The following is a 25241-nucleotide window of genomic DNA, read 5'->3' as shown; positions in this document are numbered from 1 at the left end:
CATAAACTTCAAAAATTTTTCAGAAAATTCTTTGCTGTATCATCATACTGACTTTTTCAATTTTCTGCCCAGTTCACAAAAGGCCTGAAGCCTTATGTTATTCTTTTTGAAGGGTGTCATGAGAAAGAATTGCCAAGCAGATAAAGTAGCAGACTGTGAAGTATATTTATTGAGCAGCTTTTGTTTGTTTATCCAGGGAAGTTTAAAATACCGAAATGTAGGAACTGCTTGTGTTTTCCTGTTTATTCTGAGATTAGCAAGTAATTATGTGCTTTGTCCAAAAGGGATCCTAGACTTTCAGATAAAGCTTAATCTAGACAGGTTAATAGAATGGACTCCTTCACTTAAGGCATTTGTTCCAAGCAGTGGATATATTTTGAAGATTAGTATTTTCTAAACCTTCTGTAATTTAACAAAGCTTTGAAAAATATGACCTGTATTCAGGAATTAACTGTATTTTTTTTTTACTCTTAGGTTAAACAAAGGAAATAACTAAAAATGGCAAGTAGAAGTCTTGAGGAGTCCATGGGGGCTGTTCAGATGGGGTTAGTCAGAATGCTTAAAGGATTCCAAAGCAAGATTTTGCCACCTCTGAGTCCGAAGGTGGTTACAGAAGAAGAAGTAAATCGAATGGTAATGTATGAGAGAATCTCAGAGTAAAATACTTAATTCAGTCTTTCTTCTGAGGAGAATGACAGTTGTTATTTGGCATTCTCAGAATATCAGAGAATTACTGGCTGATAATTAATATCAATGTAGTTAACATGTTTACTTAATGCAGAGCATAGTTATCTTTTCAGGCCGGGAAAATGTTTGAAATTACATACATCAAATAGAGGCTTAAATTTCTTAAACTAATCAGCTGAAATAAGGCTATGCAAGCAAATGATTGTTTTTCTCAGTAATAGCTTGAATCCTAAGAACCTGACATTTATGTAATACAAAACCAGTCAAATATCAGAATTTCATTGATTTAACATAAATAATTACTGGTTGATCAGCAAGAATCATTTTTGTGTATTTATAGAACAAAGATCATTAAAGTGATGACTGTATCATATCTAGGAAAAATGCATAAATTTTCTTGTCCTTTAAGATAGAAAATAATTACATTTTTAATGAATTCTAGTCATTGGGTGAGAACTGAATTATAAACTACATGCCATAGGAACTATCAGTAGAAATTGAAAATGTTAAAGATAGTATTCACTGCATTTTAAAAGCTAGTCTCAAGCTATGTTTCGGTTAGAAAAATAAAATCATCATTTTCTTTTGTGGTTGTTATTGTTTCATATTTAAAGTAATTCCTTCCTTTTTGCTTTTAAGAGTTTATTTTTATTTAAATCATAACACAGCTGATACCTCTTACCATTGTAGCATTCTAATCTGTGTTCCAATCAAAAAGAACCTTAAAAAACCAAGTTGGAATCTATATAAGAAATATGCCTTCAGTTAGTGGAATCGACCACAGAAATTAATTTTGTGGGGAATTTGAAGAGCATCGATTTTAACCCAAGACAAAATGAATCAGCTAAATTATACACCCCTGAGTATTTTAAAAAGTCTTGGCTCATAGTTAAGCATTATGTTGCTGCCAGTGATCACAATCTCTTTGCATATAAAGTAGGCCCTGAAACAAAGTGAACATTCCAAAACAACAGTTAAGACCTTACTTAAATGATTTTATTCAACTGATAGGTTACATTTTTTCTCACCTAACATTAGAAAGTGTTAAGGCATATTACGTTTTTATGTGGGTATGTGGAGGTGACTGGCTGCCGCATCTGATTGGCTTAGAGCTCATTTAAAACGAGGTCTGAATGTGCTCTTGTGATTTCTAAAATGTTCAAACTCACTTCCATGCAGTGCAGTCACCTCTCTCAGATCCTTTACATTTTATATGATTTCTCTTTAACCTGATATCACTTGATAAACACCCCAAAGCTTTACTTGCATGTTGTATCTTCAGTTGAGAAATGTTTCAGACCCCTTAGCTCTGAAGCCCATAAGTGATTTTTGGAAACCTAGAGTTTTATGCACTTCTGAGCATACATGTTAAGCTCTTTAGACATGTTCTTGTGCAATTTCTTGACCTCCCTCTCCTCTCCTCCAGTACTTTTGTGTGATTCCTTCCATATCATAAGGAAACAGCAACCACATGTCATTTCAAATTATTGTGCAAAGAGCTCAGAAGTGCATGGGTACTTTGCTTATATTATTTAGTTATTATGAATATTTTATAAGGGAACTTAGTCGCGTTCCAGAATTATCCTAAAAGCTGCAAACACAAATTATTCATTACTGGCACTTATGAAAACATTTTTTCAGTATAACCATGTATGAATCTTTGACTCCTCTTGTTTTAAATTCTAGCTGACGCCTTCAGAGTTCCTGAAGGAAATGTCCCTCACCACAGAACAGAGACTGGCTCATACACGTATAATGTGCCGACCGCAGATCATTGAACTTTTAGATATGGGAGAAACAACACAGCAAAAGGTAGCTGCTTTCTGTCATACTTGTATATGAAGTAGGCCCTGAAAAATTTGAATATTCCAGAACAAGGCTAAGCAATACTTATTGTTTCTGGGCCAAGCAGTCCCTTACTGGAATTGTCTTATATATTCTCTTTCTACCTCTCTTGATCCTGCTATCTTTAATTTGATATTAAAAGAATTACAGGGTACAAATAACTTTTGATTAGTCACATTTCTTCCTTAGCTACTTCTAGACACTATTGTTTATAGAATAGGAGTAATTCCAAGAGTTATATCAGCCAAGCCTTGTGAGGTTATCTTCCTAGTACAAGAAATCCATCCTTACCTGAGCTGTCATTACTAGACAGAAAGAAAGAGGACTGGTTTATTTCAAAATAGGCGTTTTTGTCTATTCTGGCTCATTTCCAGTAACAAATGCATCCTTTTTAGTCTCTAAAGAATAGCTGTTTTAACATGTGTCTGTAATCTGGTGTAAACCATTTTTCCAGGCGTTAGGAGCATGTGATTATAAAGTAAGATTTTATTTCCTACTTTTTATTTAATTTCTTGAATTATATGCTTCACCTTAGAGTTTGCGCCTCCAGGAGTTGACCTGCTAGAGATGAGCCTCCTCTGAAGGATTCCCCAGCTATTCCTGAGGGTGTTTCACAGTTACTTCCCACATGACAAGTGAATTTCCTCAGGCTCTTTTGATCTCATGGTCATGCCATTGCCTCGCCTGCCTAGGCTATGCAAAAAATTTACTCTTCTTCTGGACACTGCCAGCTTTAGTTCTTGTTTCTTTTCTTCCCCATCATTACCCTCTAACTTTGAGGGCAGGGAACACAGCTTTCCCCCAAGGTGATTCATCCTTACTAGGATGAATTTGCTCCTTTCCCATAGCATAACTAAGACCAGAGTATGCATATTGTTCTGTGTACTGCTTGTATATATGTGCTTTAATGCATGTTGACTCCTACTATTAAGATGAGGAAATTAGTATTCCACGTCTCATTGTCTCTCCTCTTTCTTCTTTCAACTCAGGTACTTTTACTTTATTTTGGAAAGTTTCATTTGTTTCTTATCTGGGTGAGAGTCATCCTCTTTTAATTTCCTCAAAAAGAGCTTATGGAAACTATATTTCCCTGATGGTATATGTTTGACAGTATTTGCCTATTGCCTTTATAGATGAACTGCAGGCTTAAATTTTGGATGTAAAATTCTTGGGTCACACGTTCTCCCCATAAGAGCTTTGCAGACATTGTGTCCATTACCTTCTGGCTTTAAATGATGGAGTGCAAGTAGGAAGCCATCTTTATTTCCCCTACTGCTGATGCTCTAATCTTTTAGCTTCTATGCCCAAAGATTGTTAATTTTTATTTAATGTCCAATAATTTTATTAGGATGTGACTCAATTTTTCCTGAGACACTATGTACCCTTATTTTATTTCTAGAAATATTTTGAATTATCAAGTATTTTTTCATGCCCATTTTGGTTCTTTTATTTAGGGATATCAATTGTGAATATGCTGGACCTTCTTTGTCTGCCTTCTATGTCTCATATTTCCTCTCTAACCCATTAAACTTCCTTTTCATTTACATTTCATTGTAATTATACTCATCAGCTTATCCTCTGTATCCCTTACTTTGAGTTGTATGTGTATTTGTGTTTCTCTTAAAAGTCATTCTTAAACTTGGCCAGTTCAACACACCTGGGTTGTCTCACAGCATTGTACACAGCATCTTTTTTTTTTTTTTTTGTCTTTTTTGTACCTTTTTATTCACTTGCCTTTTTCTTATCTGTTGGATCTTCCTCCTCTTCCTGATCACTAAACATTGTAGCTCCCCAGGTCCTTAAACTTCTTTCTCTCCTGAACTCACTCCTTAGGTGATCCCTTGTAGGAACAATCCTTTAAATTTCACCTTTTAAATGATGACTTTGGTAATTCCATCTCCTGATATGGCCTAGCCCCCGAACTCTGGATCTTATATTCAGCTCAATGTATGATTGGCAGCTTAAACTTAATATCTTTAAGATCTCATTTTTGCATTACATCCCTTTCCTAGAGAAGTAATCGTTCCTCTTTTGTTTTTCCTCCCTCCGGCATGTAGCACCCCCATTTATACATTTTTCTCAGGCCAAAAACCTTGGAGTTTTCTCTGACACCTCTGTTTCTCTCACCTCTGCTATGAAATCCAACAATACGTGCTAGTACACTCTGCCTTCACAACTATCTCTTCAGTGAAACCACTTCTCAGAACTTCTCATGAAAAATGTCATGGGTGGAGTTCCTGTCGTGGGTCAATGGTTAACGAATCCAACTAGGAACCATGAAGTTGTGGGTTCTATCCCTGGCCTTGCTCAGTGGGTTAAGGATCCGGCGTTGCCATGAGCTGAGGTGTAGTTTGCAGACTCAGCTTGGATCCCGCATTGCTGTGTCTCTGGTGTAGGCTGGCGGCTATGGTTCCAATTTGACCCCTAGCCTTGGAACCTCCATATGCCCCTGGAGCAGCCCAAGAAATGGCAAAAGAAAAAAAAAATGTCATGGGTAGTTTGAAAAGCATTGCATTGAATCTATAGATTGCTTTCAATAGCATGGCCATTTTTACAATAGTAATTCTTCCAGCCCAGGACCATGGAATATCTTTCAATTTCTTTGAATCTTCTTTAATTTCCTTGATGATTAATATTTTATAGTTCTTAGCATGTAAGTCTGTCACCTTCTTGGTCAGGTTTATTCCTAGGTATTTGATTTTGGGGGGTATCATTTTAAAAGGTACTATATTTTTGTATTCCTTTTCTAATACTTCATTTTTAGTGTACAGAAATGCAACTGATTTCTGAATGTTAATCTTATATCCTGCTACCTTGCTGAATTCATTGACCATTTCCAGTAGTTTTTGTGTGGGTCCTTAGGGTTTTCTATATATAGTACCATCCCATCTGCATACAGTGACAATTTTACTTCTTCTCTTCCAACTTGGATGCTTTTGCTTTTTTTGTTTGTCTGATTGCTGTGGCTGGGACTTAACAATATTATGTTGAATCAGAGTGGTGAGAATGGGCATCCTTGTCTTGTTCCAGATTTTAGCAGGAAGGTTTTCAGCTTTTCTCCATTGAGTATTATACTTGCTGTGGTTTTGTCATAAATGGCCTTTATTATGTTAAGGTATGTTCCCTCCATACCACTTTGGTAAGAGTTTTTATTATGAATGGATATTTGACTTTGTCAGATGCTTTTTCTGCATCTATTGAGATAATCATGTGGTTTTTGACCTTTGTTAATGTGGTGTATGGCATTGATTGATTTGTGTATGTTGAGCCATCCTTGTGAACCTGGAATGATTCCTACTTGGTCGTGGTGTATGATCTTCTTTTATATTTTGTTAGATTCAGTTGGCTAAAATTCTGTTGAGAATTTTTGCCTCTATATTCATCAAAGATATTGGCCTCTAATTTTCTTTTTTGGCAGTATCTTTGTCTGATTTTGGTATTAGAGTGATGGTGGTGTCATAGAAAGTCTTTGGGTGTGTTCCTTTTTCTTCAGCCTTTTGGAAAAGTTTAAGAAGGATGGGTATAATTTCTTCTTTGTAAGTTTGGTAGTATTCGCTTGTGAAGCTATCTGGTCCTGGACTTTTGTTTGTAGGGAGGGTTTTTATTACATATTTAATTTCATTTCTAGTGATTGGTCTGTTCAGTTGATCTATTTCTTCTTGATTTAGTTTTGGTGGGATATAAGTCGCTAGAAAGTTGTCCATTTCTTCTAGGTTGTCAAATCGTTGGCGTATAATGGTTCATAGTATTCTCTTACAGTTTTTTGTATTTCTGCAGTATCCATTGAGATTTCTTCTTTTTCTTTTCTTATTTTGTTTATTTGGGTTTTTTACTCCTCTTCTTGGTCAGTCTGGCCCGAGGTTTGTCAATTTTGTTTACCTTTTCAAAGAACCAGCTCTTGGTTTCTTTGATTTTTTTCTATTTTTTTTGAATCTCTATTTTGTTGATTTCCTCTCTGATCTTTATGATTTCCTTCCTTCTGGTGACTTTAGGTTTTGTTTATTCTTTTTCTAATTTGCTTAAGTGGTGTTGTTAAGTTGTCAATTTGAGATTTTTCTTCTTTTTTGAGGAAAGCCTGTATTGCCATGAATTTCCCTCTAAGCACTGCCTTTGCAGCATCCTGTAGATTTTGAATGGTTGTGTCTTCATTATCATTTGTCTTGAGGTGTTTTTTAAATTTCTTTTTTGATTTCCTTATTGACCCATTGTTTTTTTTTTTTTCATAGCATGTTGTTTAGTCTCCTTGTAGTCATTTTTTTCCTCATTTCTTTTCTTGTGGTTGATTTCTAGTTTTATGCCATTGTGGTCAGAGAAGATACTTGAAATAACTTCTGTACTCTTAAATTTGTTGAGGTCAGTTTTATGCCCCAGTACATGGTCAATCCTTGAGAATGTTCCACGTACACTTGAAAATAATGTATATTCTGATTTTTTTGGATGTAAAGTCCTGAAAATGTCAATTAAGTCTAACTTTTTTATTGTGTCATTTAGTATCCCTGTCGCCTTATTGATTTTTCTGTTTAGAGGATCTGTCCTTTGATGTGAGTGGGGTGTTAAAATCCCCTACTATTATTGTATTTCCATCAATTTCTCCTTTTATGTCTACTAGTATTTGTTGTATGTATCTGTGTGTTTCTATATTAGGGGCATATATATTGACAAGTGTGATATCCTCTTCTTGAATGGCTCCTTTTATATTAAATAGAGTCCTTCTTTGTGTTTCTTTATGGCCTTTGTTTTTTTTTAATTAAAAAAAATTTTTTATAAGTTTTAGGTTCTCTTTAGTCTCTTTACAGTGCTTCTTTTATTTATTTATTTATTTTTGTCTTTTTGCCTTTTCTAGGGCCGCACTCACAGCATATGGAGGTTCCAAGGCTAGAGTTCTAATTGGAGCTGTAGCCACTGGCCTACACCAGAGCCACAGCAACGAGGAATCCGAGCCGCATCTGCAAACTACACCACAGCTCATGGCAATGCCATATCCTTAACCCACTGAGCGAGGCCAGGGATCGAACCCGAAACCTCATGGTCCCTAGTCGGATTTGTTAACTACTGAGCCACGATGGGAACCCTTATGGCCTTCATTTTAGAGTTTATTTGTACTGGTATGAGTATTGTAACTCCTGCTTTCCTGGCTTTCCCATTGGCATGAAGTATCTTTTCCCATTTCCTCACTTTCAATCTATTTGTGTCCTTTGCCCTAAAGTGAGTCTCTTGTAGACAGCTTATTTGTAGGCTCTTGCTTTTTTTATCCAGTCTGCCACTCTGTGTCTTTTGATTGGGGCATTCAGTCCATTGACATTTCAGGTAATTATCAATAAATATGTATTTATGGCCTTTTTAAACCTTGTTTTCCAGTTGATTCTATGTTTCTCCTTTGTTCCCCCCCCTTTTTTTTAATGATTTCCATTTATTTTATGCTTGTGCCTTTTCTTTTTAGTTTTTGTGAATGTAATGTTTGGTTTTTATTTGTGGTTTCCCTGTTTTTTAAGTATGTTAACCCCTTCCTATATCTGCTTGCTTTAGCCTGACAGTCATGTAGGTTCAAACATATTATAGAAAAAAAAAAAAGAGTCTAGATTTTCTTACTTTCCGACATTCTATGATTTGAAGTCGTTTTTTAACATCTTCATGTTTGTCCTTTTGCTGTTTCTTACGTTTATCATCACTTTTACAATAGGTTTTTTTTTTTCCTTTTAAATCTGTAAACTGGCTTAAGTGATTGCTTTTCAGTCGTGATTTCCTCCATCCTCTTTCTTCTTACTTCTTTTTTATTTAGAGAAGCCCTTTCAGTATTTCTTTTGAATGGGTTTTAGTGTTGCTGTACTCTTTTAGCTTTTGTTTGTTGGAAAAATTCTTTATTTCTCTTTCTATTTTAAATGATATTCTTGCTGGGTAGAGTATTCGAGGCTGCAAATTTTTCCCTTTTAGAACTTTGGCTATATCTGCCACTCTCTTCTGGCCTATAGTGTTTCTGTAGAGAAATCAGCTGATAGCTGTATGGAGTTTCCTTGTAATTAACACTTTGTGTTTCTCTTGCTGCCTTTAGAATCCTCTCTTTAACTTTTGGCCTTTTTATTATAAGATGTCTTGGTGTGGGCCTGTTTGGGTTCAATTTGGGGCCCTCTGTGCTTCCTGTATCTTTAGATTTGGAAAGTTTTCAGACATAATTTCTTCAAATAATTTTCTATCCCCTTTTATGTTTCTTCTTCTTTTGGAATTCCTATTATGCATAGATTGGCCTGCTTTATATTATCCCATAGATCTCTTATATTGCTTTCATATTTTTTCATTTGGTTTTCTGTCTGCTGTCCTGATTGGGTGATTTCCATTATTCTGTCTTCCAAGTCACTAATTCGTTCTTCCGTATTATTCATTTGCTCTTTAGTGCCATTAGCTCAGTTCGTGTCTCTGCAAATGAATTTTATAATTTTTTGGCTCCTCCTTATATTATCTAGTCCCTTTCTAAAGTAATCTGCATTACTGTTTATATCCACTCTTAATTCCTTCATACTCACCCTTAATCCCTTCAGTATTTTCACTATCTCCCTCTTGAGCTCAGTATTTATTAGACTGAAGAGGTCTGTTTCCTTGTTTGCTGCTTCTGGTGAGTTCTCCTGTCCTTTTAACTGGGAATGGTTCCTGAGCTTCTTTATTTCACTTATTTTTTTTTCTTTTTCTCTGAGTTTAGGGAAATCAAACTGTAGTCTTGTAGGGCTATTTCTATGCATGAGTGCCCCTTTGTACTTTGTGGGGGGTTACTATTTATTTTTGGCACGGGAGTTTGGATATTTGCTGTCTCTGTCTTCAATGTTATCAGGCTGTTATCCCCAGGATGCCGTGTGTGTTTCCAGGGAGAAGGAGGCACTGGGTAGAGCTAGGAGTCGGTGCCTGGTTGCTGGGTTCTTGATAGTAGAAAGGACCTGCAGGAAGACGGTGCAGGCTACGCCTAGTTGCAGGGCCCTGGGAAGTGGTCATGAGCCTCAGGCAGATTTAGATGGTGCCTGGGGCATTTGTCAGTGGCATTGGCAGGGTGTGTGTGTTCCCAGGGGAGTGAGAGCAACAAGAAGTAGTGTTTGGTCACAATGCCCTCCTCTATGGTGCCCTCTGAGGTGACTGGGGCTGCGAGTGGTGCCTGTTCATAGACCCCTAGTGGTGGCAGGCCATGCCCACCTCTGGAGTCAGAGATAACTGCAGTGGTTTGCCCCTGACACCTGTATACCACACAGGAAGCACCCTGTCATGCTTAGCCCATGCAGGATGTGCTACACAGTCTGCTCCTAGTTGCAGGTACTGGTAAGTGACAGTGATCAGGCATGTGTGGGTGCTGCCCAGAGCATTTGGCAGTGGCAGCTGCAGGGAAGATGTGTTCCCAGGGCAGTGAGAGCAACAATGGGTGGTGCTTGGGTGCAGTGCCCTCTTTTTTGCCAACATCTGAGGTGACTGGGGCTGCAGGTGTAACCTGTTCACAGACCCCTAGTGATGCAGGCCACACCTCCCTCTGGTTTCTGAGATGACTGCTATGGTTTGTTCCCAGTGACTGTAGATCACTCAAGAGGCACCATGTTGTGCTTAGCCCCCCCCCAACCCCCTGGCTACCCTTAGCCCACACAAGATGTGCCCAGCCACCTGAAACCTACACATGAGGTGGCCAGTCTCCCATAGCCCAAGCAAATGGCCTCTCACCACCTGTAGCCTGCGCCAGAGGCACCCCACACTCTGAGAGCCTGTGCCTGTATAGGAAGAGATTCCTATGGAGGTCCGCATTTCCTTCTCTTGCCCTCCCCAACAATGGCATCTTGCTTCTCCTGTGGGCCCAGACCTCCTCCAGGGTTCTCTTGGCTGCGGCATTCTACTCCCCAGCCCATGGTGCACCGCTCCCTAACCTCTCAGACTGTCCCCACCCAGCCAACCCTAGTCTTCTCCCCAGAACTGACCTCTGGAGCCTGAGTCTCAGCACCTAGCCCCCGATCCGAGTGTCTCAGGCTGTGGTGTCTGGGACGGTGGTGCATATGATCTATGCAGCTTTCCCTCTGCTTTGCCCTTATCAGCTCCCTCTCAGGAGTGCTAGTTTCATCTGATTCCTTTCTCTCTCTCTCTCTCTCTCTCTTTTTTTTTTTTTTTTTTTTTTTTGTTTGACCCAGTCATGTGGAGGGTTTCTTGCCCTTTTTTGGAGGTTTAAGTTCTTCTGTTCTGTGTGAATCGTTTTACTCATAGGTGTGTTTTTTTGGGAGAAGGTGCATGTGACATTTTACTCCTCTGCCATCTTCGCACTTGTTCTTCCCTCTGACTGCAATGCTGTTGTCTCATGTCTTTGCATCACTTGCTTCAGGTCATTTTCTCAGAGAGACCATCCCTTGACTGCCTGTTTTAAGGAGCAACCACCTCCCATTCACTCTGTCCTGGTTTGGTTGTCTTCATAGCCTTATGAAGAAAGGCTGCCTGACCTCATATTATGTATTTATTTTTTTTAATTCATTTCCCCAGACATTTCAGGTTCGTGAGACAAGAGCTGTGTTAACTTTATTTACTACCGTATGCTCAACATATGGAAAATACTTGAAACTTTATTAGCATTTATTGAATGAATACATGAATTTTTCATCTCTTTTGGTGGCTTAATATTCCTTGCACTCTTGAATATTTGCTTTGTGCTCTCTGATTTTTTTTTCCATTATGTTCTTTGCATTTATGATGAAATGTGGTATTTAAGATTTTTATTGTTTCATGGCGGCACTTTTCTGGTAGATACTCATTTGACATTTTATTTGCTTCTTCTGTTTTCTTGAGTGTTTTTGTATAGATGCTGGCTTGATTTGTCATTGTGATTATTATTATCACTCATCGTTGAAATAAAGAAGGGAATTCTTCTTGGACTTGCCCTTTGCACATCCTTTGTTGAGGCAGGTCTTTCTCAGGTATATGAAAGTTATGCTAACATGATCATTAAATGGGAGACATTTAATATTTTTTTCTTTTCCTTTATGGTTTATTACAGGGTATTGAATGTAGTTCCCCATTCTATTCAGTAGAACCTTGTTTTTTTAAAATATATTTTAGATTTATTTTATATGTGGTAGTTTGTATCTGCTAATCCCAAACTCCTAATTTACTCTTCTCCCACCCTGTTTCCCCTTTGTTAACCATAGGTTGGCTTTCTATGTCTGCAAGTCTGTTTCTGTTTCACAAATAAGTTTGTGTCATATTTTAGATTCCACATATAAGTGATATCATATGGTATTTGCCTTTGTCTGATTTAGTTTGCTTAGTATGATAATTTCTGTGTCCATCTACATAGCTGCAGATGGGATTATTTCATTCTTTTTATGGCTGAGTAGAATTCCACTGTGTATATATACCACGTCTTCTTTATCATTCATCTGTTGATGGACATTTAGGTTGCTTCCATGTCTTGGCTGTTGTGGATAGTGTTTCTGTGAACATAGGGTTGCATGTATCTTTTCACAATAGAGTTTTGTCTGGATGTATGCCCAGGAATATGATTGCTGGATTATACAGTAACTGTAGTTTTAGTTTTTTTGAGGAATGTGCATACTGCTTTCCATAGTGGCCATACCAATTTACATTCCCACCAACAGTGTAGGAGGGTTCCCTTTTCCACACCCTCTCTAGCATTTGTTATTCACAGACTGTTTAATGATGGCCATTCTGACTGGGGTGAGGTAGTACCTCATTGTTGTTTTGATTTTCATTTCTTCATAATTAGTGATAATAAGCATCTTTTCATGTGCCTATCTGTATGTCCTTTTTTAAGAAATGTCTGTTTAGGTCTTCTGCCTATTTTTTGATTGGGTTGTGTTTGTTTCTTGTTATTGACTTGTATCAACTGTTTGTATATTTCAGAAATTAAATACTTGGTGCAAATATTTGCCCCAGTCCATAGGTATTCTTTCATTTTGTTTATGGTTTACTTTGCTGGGCAAAAGCTTAGAAGTTACATTAGGTCTCATTTGTTTATTTTTGCTTTTATTTCTCTTGCCTTGCAAGACTGACCTAAGAAAACATTGGTATGATTTATGTCAGAGAATGTCTTTCCTATGTTCTCTTCTAGGATTTTAATGGTGTCATTTCTTATAGTTAAGTCTTTAGGCCATTTTGAGTTTACTTTTTTGTATGATGTGAGGGTGCTTTCTAACTTGATTGATTTACGTGTAGCTGTCCAGCTTTCGCAGCACCACTTGCTGAAAAGACTGTCTGTTCTCCATTGTATATTCTTGCCTCCTTGGTTAAGATTAATTGGCCATAGGTGTATGGGTTTATTTCTAGACTCTCTATTCTGTTCCACTGAACCATATGCCTGTTTTTGTGCCAATACAATGCTGTTTTGATTAATGAAGCTTTGTAGTATTGCCCAAAGTCTGGAAGGGCTTATACCTACAGCTTTGCTCTTTTTCCTCAGAATTGCTTTGGCACTTTTATAGTTCCATGTAAATTTTAGGATTATTTGTTCTAGTTCTGTGAAAAATGTCATGGTTAATTTGATAGGAATTCATTGATCTGTAGATTGCTTTGGATGTTATAGCCATTTTAAGAATATTAATTCTTCCAATCCAAGAGCACAGGATATGTTTCCATTTCTTCAGTTTCCTTTATTAACATTTTATAATTCTCAGTATATAAGCTTTTACCTCCTTGGTCAGGTTTATTCCCAAGTAGTTTATTTTTTTTGAAGTTATTTTAAAAAGGTTGTTTTTTTTTAACTTTCTGATATTTCATTGTCAGTGTAAAGAAATGCAACCAATTTTTGTGTGTTAATCTTGTATCCTGCTACCTTGCTGAATTTATCAGTTCTAGTATTTTTTGTGTGGAGTCTTTAGGATTTTCTATATAGAGTATCAAGTCATTTCCTATTATCTTCCTATTTATCCAATTAGGATACCTTTTATTTCTTTTTCTTGTCTATTGCTTTGGCTAGCACTTCCAATACTGTGTTGAATAGATGTGGCGAGAGTGAGCATCCTTCTCTTGTTCCATATTTTAGAAGGAAGGCTTTGAATTTTTTACTGTTGAATGTTTTATTGGCTGTAGGTTTTTCATAAAGAGCTTTTATTATGTTGAGATATATATATTCCCTCTGTACTTACTGACTTTGGTAAGAGTTTGTTTGTTTGTTTGTTTGTTTTTTTACCATGAATGGGTGTTGAATTTTATCAAACACTTTTTTTCCTGTATCCTTTGAGATGATTGTGTGGTTTTTGTCTTTTCTTTTGTTAATGTGGTATTTAACATTGATATGTTGAACCATTCTTGTGATCCTGAGATGAATCCAGATTGATTGTGATACATGATCTTTTTTATGTATTGTTGGATTCTGTTTGCTAATATCTTATTGAGTAATTTTGCATCTATATTCATCAAAGATATTGGCCTATAATTTTCTTTTTTAGTATTGTTTTTGGTTTTGGTATCAGAGTAATAGTGGCTTCATAGAATGACTTTTGGTGTGTTCCTTCCTCCTCAGTCTTTTGGAGGAGTTTAAGAAGGATTGCTATAAATTCTTTTTTGTATGTTTGGTACAATTCTCCAGTGAAGCCATCTGGCCCCTGATTGTTTTTTACAGGGAGTTTTTTCTTAATTATAGATTCTATTTCAATTCTGGTGATCAGTTTGTTCAAATTATTTTTTTTATTGATTCAGTTGTTTTGGTGTGCTTTATGTTTCTAGAAACTTGTCTATTTCTCCTAGGTTGTCCAATTTGTTGGCATATAATTGTATATAGTATTCTCTCTCTCTCTTTTCTCAAATATTGGTTGTTGTTTCTCCTCTTTCTCCCTTATTTTGCTTATTTGGATACTCTCTATTTTCATCTTGGTGAGCCTGGCCAAGGGTTTGTTGATTTTTTTTACTGTTTCAAAAAAGTAGCTCTTGGTTTTATTGATTTTTTTCTAACCTCTATTTTATTTCCTATCTGATCTATATTATTGCCTTCCTTCTGCTAACTTTAGGTTTTGTTTGTTCTTTTTCTATTTCTTTTAGGTGGTAGGTTAGGATGTTTATTTGTGGGTTTTTGTTGTTGTTGTTGTTGTTGTAAGGCCTATATGGCTATGAACTAAGAACTGCTTTTACTGAATCCCATATATATATATGTATATATATATATATATTTTTTTGGTCTTTTTGCCATTTCTTGGGCTGCTCCCGCGGCATATGGAGGTTCCCAGACTAGGGGTCTAATCGGAGCCATATGTTTTTTTATTGTCATATTTTCCTTTCATTTGTCTCAAGGTATTTAAAATTTTCTTCATTGATTTCATTGTTTACCCATTGGTTTTTTAGTAGTTTTTTCGTTTAGTCTCCATGTAATCATTTTTTTTCTGATTTCTCTTTCTGTAGTTGATTTCTAGTTTCATGCCACTGTTGTCAGAAAATATGCTTGAAATAATATCTATCCTCTTAAATTTGTTGAGGCTTGTTTTATGTCATGGTATGTGGTCAACTGTAAAGAATGTTACATGTGCACTTGAAAAGGTATTTTTTTGTATGCAATGTCCTGAAAATATCAATTGTGTCTCATTTTTCTATTGTGTCACTTAGGATCTCTGTTGATTTATCAACAGAGATTTATCCATTTTCTGTGTGGAAGATCTTTCCATTGATGTTAGTGGGATGTTTAAGTCTCCCACTATTATTGTATTCCCATCAGTTTCTCTGTTTATGTCTGTTATTATTTGTTTTATGTATTTAGGTGCCCCTATATTGGGTGCATATGTGTTAATGAGTGTAATATCCTCCTCTTGTATTGATCCTTTTATCATTATATAGTGTCCTTTATCTTTCTTTATGGCTTTTGCAGTTTGCATTAAAGAAGTTGATGACAATAACCATACTAATTATAATAATATTTGTGGTATTTATCCCTTTTTGAGTGTTTCCTTTGTTCTTAGTATTCATAGGTCTATGTAATAATTTCTTATCTTCCCCAGTCATTTCTTCCACTGCGTGACTATATAATTAATTTATTCTTTCAACTGCAGTTTCCAGGAATTGATCTGGACCAAGCCTTATTCCAGCCCTTTCCATCAGAAATTGTATTTCAGAACTACACTCCCTGTGAAGTCTATGAAGTTCCACTGGTTTTGAGGAACAATGACAAAGTGAGTATGTTTGTTTGCATGACTGTACTTTTAATGGCTATTTAAGAAGGGACTAAATAAGATGGGATCCTATAGGATCTTAGATAGGTTCTTTACTTTAATACACTAAGGAAAATAGATGAAAACATGCCCTTTGACTATAAACTTAATGAAAATGAGACTGTGTTGGTTGCTTTGTTTCTAAATGCTCAGTACCATGCAGTACCCAAGAAACAGTAAACTCCCAACATGTGCACTAACATTTGTGGATGAAAGAATTGACTATATTAGGAGTTCCTGATATGGCTCAGAGGAAATGAATGCAACTAGTATCCATGAGTACATGGGTTCAGTCCCTGGCCTTGCTCAGTGGATCAAGGATCTGGCATTGCCATGAGCTTGGTGTAGGTCAAATAGGTGACTCGGATCCCGAGTTGCTGTGGCTGTGGTGGAGGCTGGCAGCTGGAGCTCTGATTCAACCCCTAGCCTGGGAACTTCATGTGCCCTGGGTGCAGCCCTAAAAGCAAATGAGACAAAGCAAAAAATAATTGACTGTGTTAGTGTCATGAAGTTCTCATGATGACCCTTTGGGCTAGGTTTTCATTTGAGACAGGGTGATTACTATTCATGTTTACATACTTCACATCAGAGCCACCACTTCCCCAGTTAGAGTCTACTCTTGTGAACTGCAGTTGTTGAACCAATGCATTTAGATTCTGCACATGGTATTTTAAAGAAAGTTTTTCATTTGAATAATTTAAAAAAAGAAAACTTTAAAAAATGAAGATCTTTTTTTTTTCTTTTCTGTCTCCTCCCTTCTGCCTCAGACAGCCTTCAGATTTTGTCTGCAGATAGTTTTGGATGGCTTCTTCTACTGTCTGTACCTTGTTTCTTTGTGGTTGCAACTGATGATTTTGTCTCCATCCTTATGCCTTTTCCTTCAGAGAGAAATTAGGATTTATTTCAAGAAAAGGTATTAAATGCCTGAAGATTACTTGACATGAATGATAATGAAAGAAAGAAGAAGGTCAGAATGGAGCACAGCTAAGTGTAAAAAATAATTAGACAGGGAGGAAGACATGTCTAATGTAGGTATAAGGACAAGTAGGAAGACTTAGAGAAGTCTTAGAATGTCAAGACCAAATTCTGGTATAAGAAATAAGGGAAAATTAGTGAAGACTGTGCAAGAATTCAAGGCACTGGGAAGACCTGCAGTTACATTCAGTACAGTAGCTCATTAAAGGAATCAGTGATGCCTTTCAGAGATCAAGGGGGTGATTTAGTGACAGCGAAGTCAGACTTTGGAGAAGATGGTCTATTTAGTTCTTTGCTGCAGAAGTGTTAGCAAGAGAAGTTCATGGGATAGAAGATAAAGGCTGGGCGGAGAGAAGAAAAAGGACCTGAGGTCTTCAGGGTTATATTCCTAGACCTCAAGAAGAAATACGTTATATAGAAATTAGGGCTCTCTCTTTTCATGTAGGACTGCCAACCAGTTTAGTTTCTAACTTCAGTTCTCTTTTTCCCTTCCTCCATTACTTTTTGAGTCTTGTTCCAATTCTTTTTAGGCTATTAAAGGCAGAGAGGAGCTTTTCCAAAGAGTACTTTGTCTGTTGCTTCCTGGCCATAAACAAGAAATGATGTCAGTGGGTGTATGTGAGCATATCCTTATCAAGGCTAAGAGGCCTGTATAAGTCTTATCTGCCAAAGGGCACTCAGTTCCCATGGATACCTCATACCTTTGGTAAGATACTGTGAGAGTATGACCCCTTGATAGGAAGGGTCTCATCCAAGGAAAGTTCAATTACTAACAAGAAGATAGATCTCTAGGCTAGGCAGGCTTGTTCTTGGGCAAGTTACTCCCAGGCCCCTTGTTCGAGGTGGCTGATGTAAGCCTGCTTCTCTGCTTCCTAGTTCTTGGATATGTAAGGAGTCAGACAAATTTGGGGCACTTAGAAATATTTTCTGTCTCATTTATCTTTTGTTTGTTTCCTCACTGGCACAGGATGCAAAAGACAGAGCTTGTTTGGTCTTTGTTTCTCTATGCCTCTCAAACACAAGTTGAAAGTAAACCATGAACACTCTATAAGCCATAACATGATTCTACCTGGCATACAATTAGAAACACCCAGACTCCATAGTCAGGCTACTTTGGGTGCAGATTCTAGGTGCGCTGTCTCTCAGTTGCAGACCTTGGACAAGTCACTTCACTTCTCCAAGCAAGGAGGATAGTAACAGCACCCATTTCACTAAGCTCTTTGGAATATAAAATGAGATAATGGAGGTAGAGTACTCAGCTCAGTACATGTCACATAGTAAGCACTTAAATAATATCACTGTCGTTGTTGTTGTTATTATTAGTAGCATTGCTATTGTTTTCCTTTCTAGTTTTTAATCCACAGTTATACTTTCACTAAAAGTATTCCCAGAAAGCTCATATGGCATCTTAAATGCCATTGTATATTTCTCTTACCAGCAAAGCCAGTTCTATTCCTATGAGATTTGCACAATCCCTTCCTTAGCTCTTCCTTCTGTAGTCTTCGGGTCTGTCTGAATTCTCTCTGTGTTTCTTCTTTCCTTCTCCATCTCGGTTTCAGCTTTGAGAGGTTATGGGTGCTGTTTTTCCCTTATTTTCACCTGAGACTCCTAGGACATACTTAACGATAGTTAATCTTCTACCCTCTTTCAGCCTTTAAAAAAAAATCCTCTTCCTTCCTGGCATTCCCAGGACTTCCACCCCTGACCTCCCCCTGTTCTCCTCACAATTACCTTTCTCTTATTGCTCAGGCTATCTGATATAGAAATACGTACTCTGGGTGAGGCAACGCAGAGTGGAGGAATAAGACTTTAAAAGGATGGAGCTGTTTGAAGCTTCTCTGAGCCTGGCCTTGGGATACTGTACTGCCCTCTGGGTCCTTGTTTCACAGTGGTGTTTACACAGGACAATCCCATGGAGGGGGCAGGTGAAGTTAGGCTGAGACTTGATGCTAAACACCATTGCTAGGTAAAGCTGGAGTGCTCAGGGCCGGTGCCTGTTTCTTCATCTGTAGAAAGAGTCGTGATGAAGCTCAGAGGTGGTTGTGGAGATCAAGTGGCATGTCATGAACAGTGGGTGAGCCAGAGCAAGCATGTAGTAACTATGATTGCTTCTCCCAGAGCAGTTCTCACATGTTGGGAAGTCCACAGCAACTCCACAGTGGGGGTGAGGTTTTAGATGCTTAAGCAGTTAGCTTTGAAGATGGTCACATTTAAATAATAAAATAAATATTTGCAATCACAGTCAAATTGAGTAATAATAATAATGCTTATAAAACAATAAAATGAAAATGCACTGAGTGCTTCCTTTGCGTGAGGCACTGGGGTAAAGGTAAGTACTGTCTTCTCCTTTTATAGATGGGAAACTGAAGTTCAGACCTAACCAAAGTCATATGGCTAGCAAGTTGCTGATGGAGATTTCACGCATAACTACAAAGCCTGCCCTTTTTCTTCTGCTTTCGTGTGCATGATGGCCATGGTTATGTGTTTTCCTTGCAGATTCCAAGGATGGTGAAAATTGTTGAGGAAAGTTCACCTTACTTTAAAGTAATCAGCCCCAAAGATATTAGCCACAAAGTAGCTCCAGGAGTGCCATCTGTATTTCGAATCCTCTTCACTCCAGAGGAGAACAAGGTAACAGCAGTGCTGGCAAGAAATTGGTTGAATGCTTGTCACTAGCAGTTTGCAGTCTTGAACATTCATGGGTGGTGGTGTTGGTTGTGGTGTTGGTGGTTGTGGGGTTGTTTAGGTGGTAGCCGTTGTTGGTGATGTTGGTGTTGGTGGTGGTATGGATGCTGGTGGTATTGATGGTGTCACTGCTGGTGGTGGTGGTGGTGATGACGGAGGTGAGAGGAATAACAAGGATGGGTGAGAGAAGGCGATGGTGCACCCCTGGGATTAAGTGAGAATTGTCAGTGATGAGGGCTTATATGAGCTGCAAGTAGCCAGAGTGTGAAGAAGGCTAGTCCTTCTGGATACGCCCCTGGCATCTACCTCAGCGTATTTATGTCAGACTATACAGCTAGAGAGACACCACAAAGGGAAAGGTGCTGTCCAGATGCAGGGAGCCGAGACAAAGGATGGAGATGATTGCTTTTTGGAAGCTTGATAGTAACATCCCTTCTCCCCAGACTCTAACTTTTTAAGGAGACACCCAAGATCCAGATATTGATCATGGTATCAAACTCATCAATGGAAAAAGAATGTGGCCAAGACCTGAGGCCCAGATAAGGCCTCCTCCTGCTCCCTAATGATGGAGCGATAACCAGTCCTCAGTAAAGGGCCGATCTAACCAATAGCTCCACCCAAGCATGCGGTAGAGGCTAGAGCTGAAAGCAGAGACCTACCCTGTCTGCTTACCCTTGTCTGCACATCGGCCGGCTAGAAAGAGCCTGAGTTCAAAACGAGGCCACTTCCCCCAACACCACCACTGCTCTGGAGAATCTAGCCCGTTCTCAGACTCTCCTCAGTTGTATAAATTCCAGATCCTCTTGGAAGGAAGGATCAGCTCAGGGGTACTAAGGGAGGAGGCGTCTCCTCAGACCTTCTACTAAAGTCCAAAATTGTAGGTTAAGTTTTCCTCTGTAAGGGCCAAAGCGGGGACATGTAGGGAAGGGAGAGGAGTGAGAACAAAACACAAGACTTAAATAGGCATCACAGATGTCAGGCTGTATCTAATGTTAAGAGTATGTGCTTATCTGTATTGTGCCATTACGGTTGGAATCAAAAAAGCATAACGCAGACAGAGTAAACTGGCTCGGAATCCCTGCTCCTCCATCACCGATGCTGCTGTAAATGTCATTACCAGTGTTTCTGCTGCTCTCATGACTGTTTCTACTTTTCTGAAGAGCAGGGATAGGGAATTTAGTGTGAACTGCCACACATGGCAGTTAGCCAGTGGTTAGAAATTCCATTATAATAACACTGCTGTTATTATTTTTCCACATCGTAGTGTTACTATTTACGTCTTGGGTTGTGTTTATGAACTTGTAATTTTATTTGCGGTACTATTGAAATAAACAAAAAGATAGTACTTTTGGGTATACGTTATTGAAATCCTTGTTTTTTTCTCCAGGCTCCATATCTGAATACTGTCTGTGAAGAGAACAGTACTTGAATTTAGTTTGGGTGTCAACGTCCACACTCATTTCTGCATGATTACAAATAACCCTTTGTGCAGCTTGAAATATAAAGCTTGCTAGAATTGAGGAGTTGGCTTTCCTTAATTTTTTGTTGTTTTGTTGTTCTGGAGAAAATGTCTTCTGCTAGAAAATTATTCTACCTGCAGATAGTCTGGCTGAGAAAGGGATCCACAGAACTTTCTGAAGAAAGTCCTATGTCATGAAAGGTGTGTGGGTTACAGGATGAATTCAGTCATCAGAGTTGTCCATTTAATATTTTTGCTTTCCAGTATATCTAAATTTCACCTTAAAAACTTAAAAAAATATAATAATCACAATAGAAAGGGGAATGGATGGAGGTACAGATGAAGCCAGAATGACAGAATGTTAGTAACTGTTGAACCTGGGGGATGGGTACATGGTATTTGTTGTGCTGTTCTGTTTCATTTGTATATGTTTTAAATTTTCCCTAATCAAAAGCTAAAAGCAAAGGGAGAGATATTTTATTATTGCTTATCTATACAACAAATAAATAATTGAAATATATTTTAGATAAGTTGATATTTACTTTACACACATGAAATGCCAGCATTTCCATGGAGAATTATTACTGTGCTTTATTTCATAGTTGTTTATCTTTTTAAAAAATGTTATGAGGTATAGTTGATTTTCAATGTTGTATTAATTTCTGCTGTGCAGCAAAGTGACTCGGTTATATACACACAGATATGTATTTTTTCATATTCTTTTCTCTGATGGTTTATGACAGGATATTCAGTATAGTTCCCTATGCTGTATATTAGGATCTTGTTATGGTTGGATAACATATGCATATCCTTTATAGAATAGATTGCCTCTGCTAATCCCGAACTCCCAATGTTCCCTTCCTTTAGCAACCATAAATCTGTTCTCTGTATCTGAGTCTGTTTTTGTTGCAGAGATAAGTTAATGTGTGTTGTATTTTAGATTCCCCGTATAAGGGATGTCATATGGCATTTGTCTTTCTCTTCCTGACTTATTGCCCAGTATGATAGTCTCTAGGTCCATTTGTGGCTGCTTATTTTACTCCCAGTTTGCTGTCCTCGTAACTATTCCATTTCACCAACAGTGCCTATGGTCTATTGGGAAAGCCCTAATTAAAAAAAATTAAGTTAAATGTTGTTTTACTATTTCTTCTTTTAATTATTTGAAACTTTTCAGAGGTTACATGCATGTATGAAGAGACTTAGAGTGAAAATAATGGCTTCCTGTAAGGAGTTTATCCAGTTTGGGATACATTAGAATTTTGTGGTGGATTGATCTCGAAGCTATAAAATAATTGACATAATTTATTTTTCTAAGGATGGAGTGATTTTTTCTTTTGCTGACTGTCTAAAACCGATGGTGGTATTTGCAGAAGCTCCTTCTGGCCCTTTTTTCCTGAAAATATTCTGCCACCCTTGCACCACCATTAGGGCTCCGTTCCAGTAATTTTTCAGCCGTCTGGGCATCTATATTCACTCTTACTGTTGTAAGACCAACAGGGCTGTGTACAGAATGACCAGCTAGGGTAAGCCATGCTGTCTTTAGGGCTGCTCCAGAGCAGTTGCTAGAGCCAGCTTTATTTTAGGAAGAATAAAAGTCAATCCTATCACTGTGTCAGTTTTTCTCCAGTTGGCCAATTGATGGCCAATGTACATATGTATTTTTCCTCCTTCTCCCCTGCTGATCTGAACAAACTCCATTCTCATTTACCCTCCTCACATCTGGAGGTTGAGATATGTAAATTGCAGCATGCCACAGTTTAATAAGACAGTTGCTTTTCAGTTGGATTTTCAGCGCCCATGTATATTAGCATGTCGAAGATGATAATGCAATTTACATTTTTTTCCTGTCATCTATTAATCTAGCTTGCTGGAAATTTAAGAAAGCCAAGTACTGAGAACAGGTGCAGCAAATTCACTTTGGCTTTCCTTATTTTTCTCACACAGAATTCAAAAAAAAAAAAAAAAGCTTGGATATGTTATTTATCTACTAATCCTAGTTTACATGTCATGGACAGTTGAAGTGTAATAGTCAATGTTATCATAACATTGTAGAATTCTGGAGCCTAGCATTTTTCTTGGTCTCTTAAATTTGAATCTTCACTATGAAAAGGAGTACAGGCTTTTATAGGATAGCAAAACTGAGTACTGCCCTGGGCTTAAGTAAAGAAAGTTAAGTAAAGAAAGTTAAAGTTAAGAAAGCATCTGTTTGTAATAGTGTTGGCATATGGAAATAGTAGCAGTAGTTTGGAGGAATTATGAATGATGCAGTTTTATTGCTCAGTTATGTTTTGAGAAAATACCTAGTTTGTTGTGGAAATAGTTTCTTGATGTGTTACTATGAAATTTAAAAAACACAGCCCAGAAGTGTAGAAAAACGTTAACATATTTTCTTTTTCTTTTTTTTGTCTTTTTTTTTTTTTTTTTTGCCATTTCTTGGGCAGCTGCCCCTGCATGTGGAAGTTCCCAGGCTAGACGTCTAATCGGAGCTGTAGCCACCAGCCTATGCCAGAGCCACAGCAACGCGGGATCTGAGCCACATCTGCAACCTACACTGCAGCTCATGGCAATGCCGATCCTTAACCCTGTGAGCAAGGCCAGGGATTGAACCTGCCACCTCATGGTTCCTAGTTGGATTCGTTAGCCACTGAGCTATGACAGGAACTCCAACATATTTTTCTGTGTCAGTATCAAAAGTAATGAATTGGCGTACCCCATTTTGAATTAAAGTACACACATCATAACATTTTCCACAATCAACGATTTTTGTTGACAGAAATAATGATAGGGATTTAGCTTTCTTCCTTCCTGGAATTTGCCTTCTGTAGTTCTGTCTGGGTTGCCCCTGTAACCTCAGTGCCTAGCAAGGGCCTAAGGTATAGGAAGTATGCAGTAAATACTTGCCAAGTGAGATAAGTAGGTTAATCTCAAGAAAATATAAGGTAGTTTCCTTAACTTGAGGATGGCCTACAGATGACAAAAGCAAGCAAGCATATAAAAAGGAGACTCAAATATCTTTTTGTGCCATGAATATATTAGAAGTTAACTTTTACTCCGTCATTTCAACCCTGAGAAAGATGTCTAAGAAGTCTTCTTTAAGAATGTTTCCTCCCCCTTTTTTTTTTTTTTGGTATCTTCAGTGCGTCACATCACTACTTTCTAGCTTTCTGGATCTGATGCATAGCATTTTACAATACGGCTAATGAGGATCTTAGGCATTCTCGCTTTGAAGAACTCTTGATAGATTAGTATACACATATTTTTTTACCTTTTATTTATATATATATATATTTTGTACGATACAGCATTGTGACCCAGTTACACTTACATGTATATATTATTTTTTCTCACATTATCATGCTCCATCGTAAGTGACTAGACAGAGTTCCCAGTGCTACACAGCAGGATCCCATTGCCAATCCATCCTGAAGGCAACATTCTGCATCTATTTACCCCAAGCTCCAAGTCCTTCCCACTCCCTTCCCTTCCCCCTTGGCAACCATAAGTCTATTCTCCAAGTCCATGATTTTCTTTTCTGTGGAAAAGTTCATTTGTGTCGTATATTAGATTCCAGATATAAGTGATATCATATGGTATTTGTCTTTCTCTTTCTGACTTACTTTACTCAGGATGAGGGTCTCTAGCTCTATCCATGTTGCTGCAAATGGCATTATTTTGTTCTTTTTGATGGCTGAATAGTATTCCATTGTGTATATATACACCACATCTTCCTAATCCGGTCATCCGTCAGTGGACATTTAGGTTGATTCCATGTCTTGGCTATTGTGAATAGAGCTGCAATGAACATGGGGGTGCATGTGTCTTTTTTAAGGAGAGTTTTGTCTGGATATATGCTCCAGAGTGGAATTTTTGGGTCATATGGTAGTTCTATGTATAATTTTCTAAGGTACCTCCATACTGTTCTCCATAGCGGTTGTACCAGCTTACATTCCCACCAACAGTGCAGGAGGGTTCCCTTTTCTCCACACCCCCTCCAGCATTTGTTATTTGTGGACTTATTAACGATGGCCACTCTGACTGGTGTGAGGTGGTATTTCATGGTAGTTTTGATTTGTATTTCTCTAATAATCAGGGATGTTGAGCATTGTTTCAAGTGCTTGTTGGCCTTCTGTATATCTTCCTTGGAGAAATGTCTATTCAGGTCTTTTGCCCATTTTTTGATTGGGTTGTTGGCTTTTTTGCTGTTGAGTTGTATAAGTTGTTTGTATATTTTAGAGAGTAAGCCCTTTTCAGTTGCATCGTTTGAAACTGTTTTCTCCCATTCTGTAAGTTGTCTTTTTGTTTTCTTTTGGTTTCCTTTGCTGTGCAAAAGCTTCTCAGTGTGATTAGGTCCCACTGGTTTATTTTTGCTTTTATTTCTGTTGCTTTGGGAAACTGACCTGAGAACATATTCATAAGGTTGATGTCAGAGAATGTTT

At 37.8% G+C, this 25241-nt stretch overlaps 1 protein-coding gene across 1 annotated transcript in view; it reads left to right on the top strand.

Moving 5' to 3' along the window:
- HYDIN (HYDIN, axonemal central pair apparatus protein) overlaps positions 1-25241 on the top strand; it is a 412515-nt gene that overhangs the window by 73959 nt on the left and 313315 nt on the right. Inside the window, 4 exon segments of the mRNA XM_021093814.1 lie at positions 475-633; positions 2374-2499; positions 15528-15647; positions 19158-19292. Of these exon segments, the coding sequence (XP_020949473.1) occupies positions 499-633; positions 2374-2499; positions 15528-15647; positions 19158-19292 (516 nt within the window). The 5' untranslated portion in view covers positions 475-498.

Source organism: Sus scrofa, chromosome 6 (assembly GCF_000003025.6).
Source record: "Sus scrofa isolate TJ Tabasco breed Duroc chromosome 6, Sscrofa11.1, whole genome shotgun sequence".
Classification (NCBI taxonomy): domain Eukaryota; kingdom Metazoa; phylum Chordata; class Mammalia; order Artiodactyla; family Suidae; genus Sus; species Sus scrofa.
The sequence above is the reverse complement of the archived record's forward strand: the minus strand, read 5'-3'. Positions and strand labels throughout refer to the sequence as shown.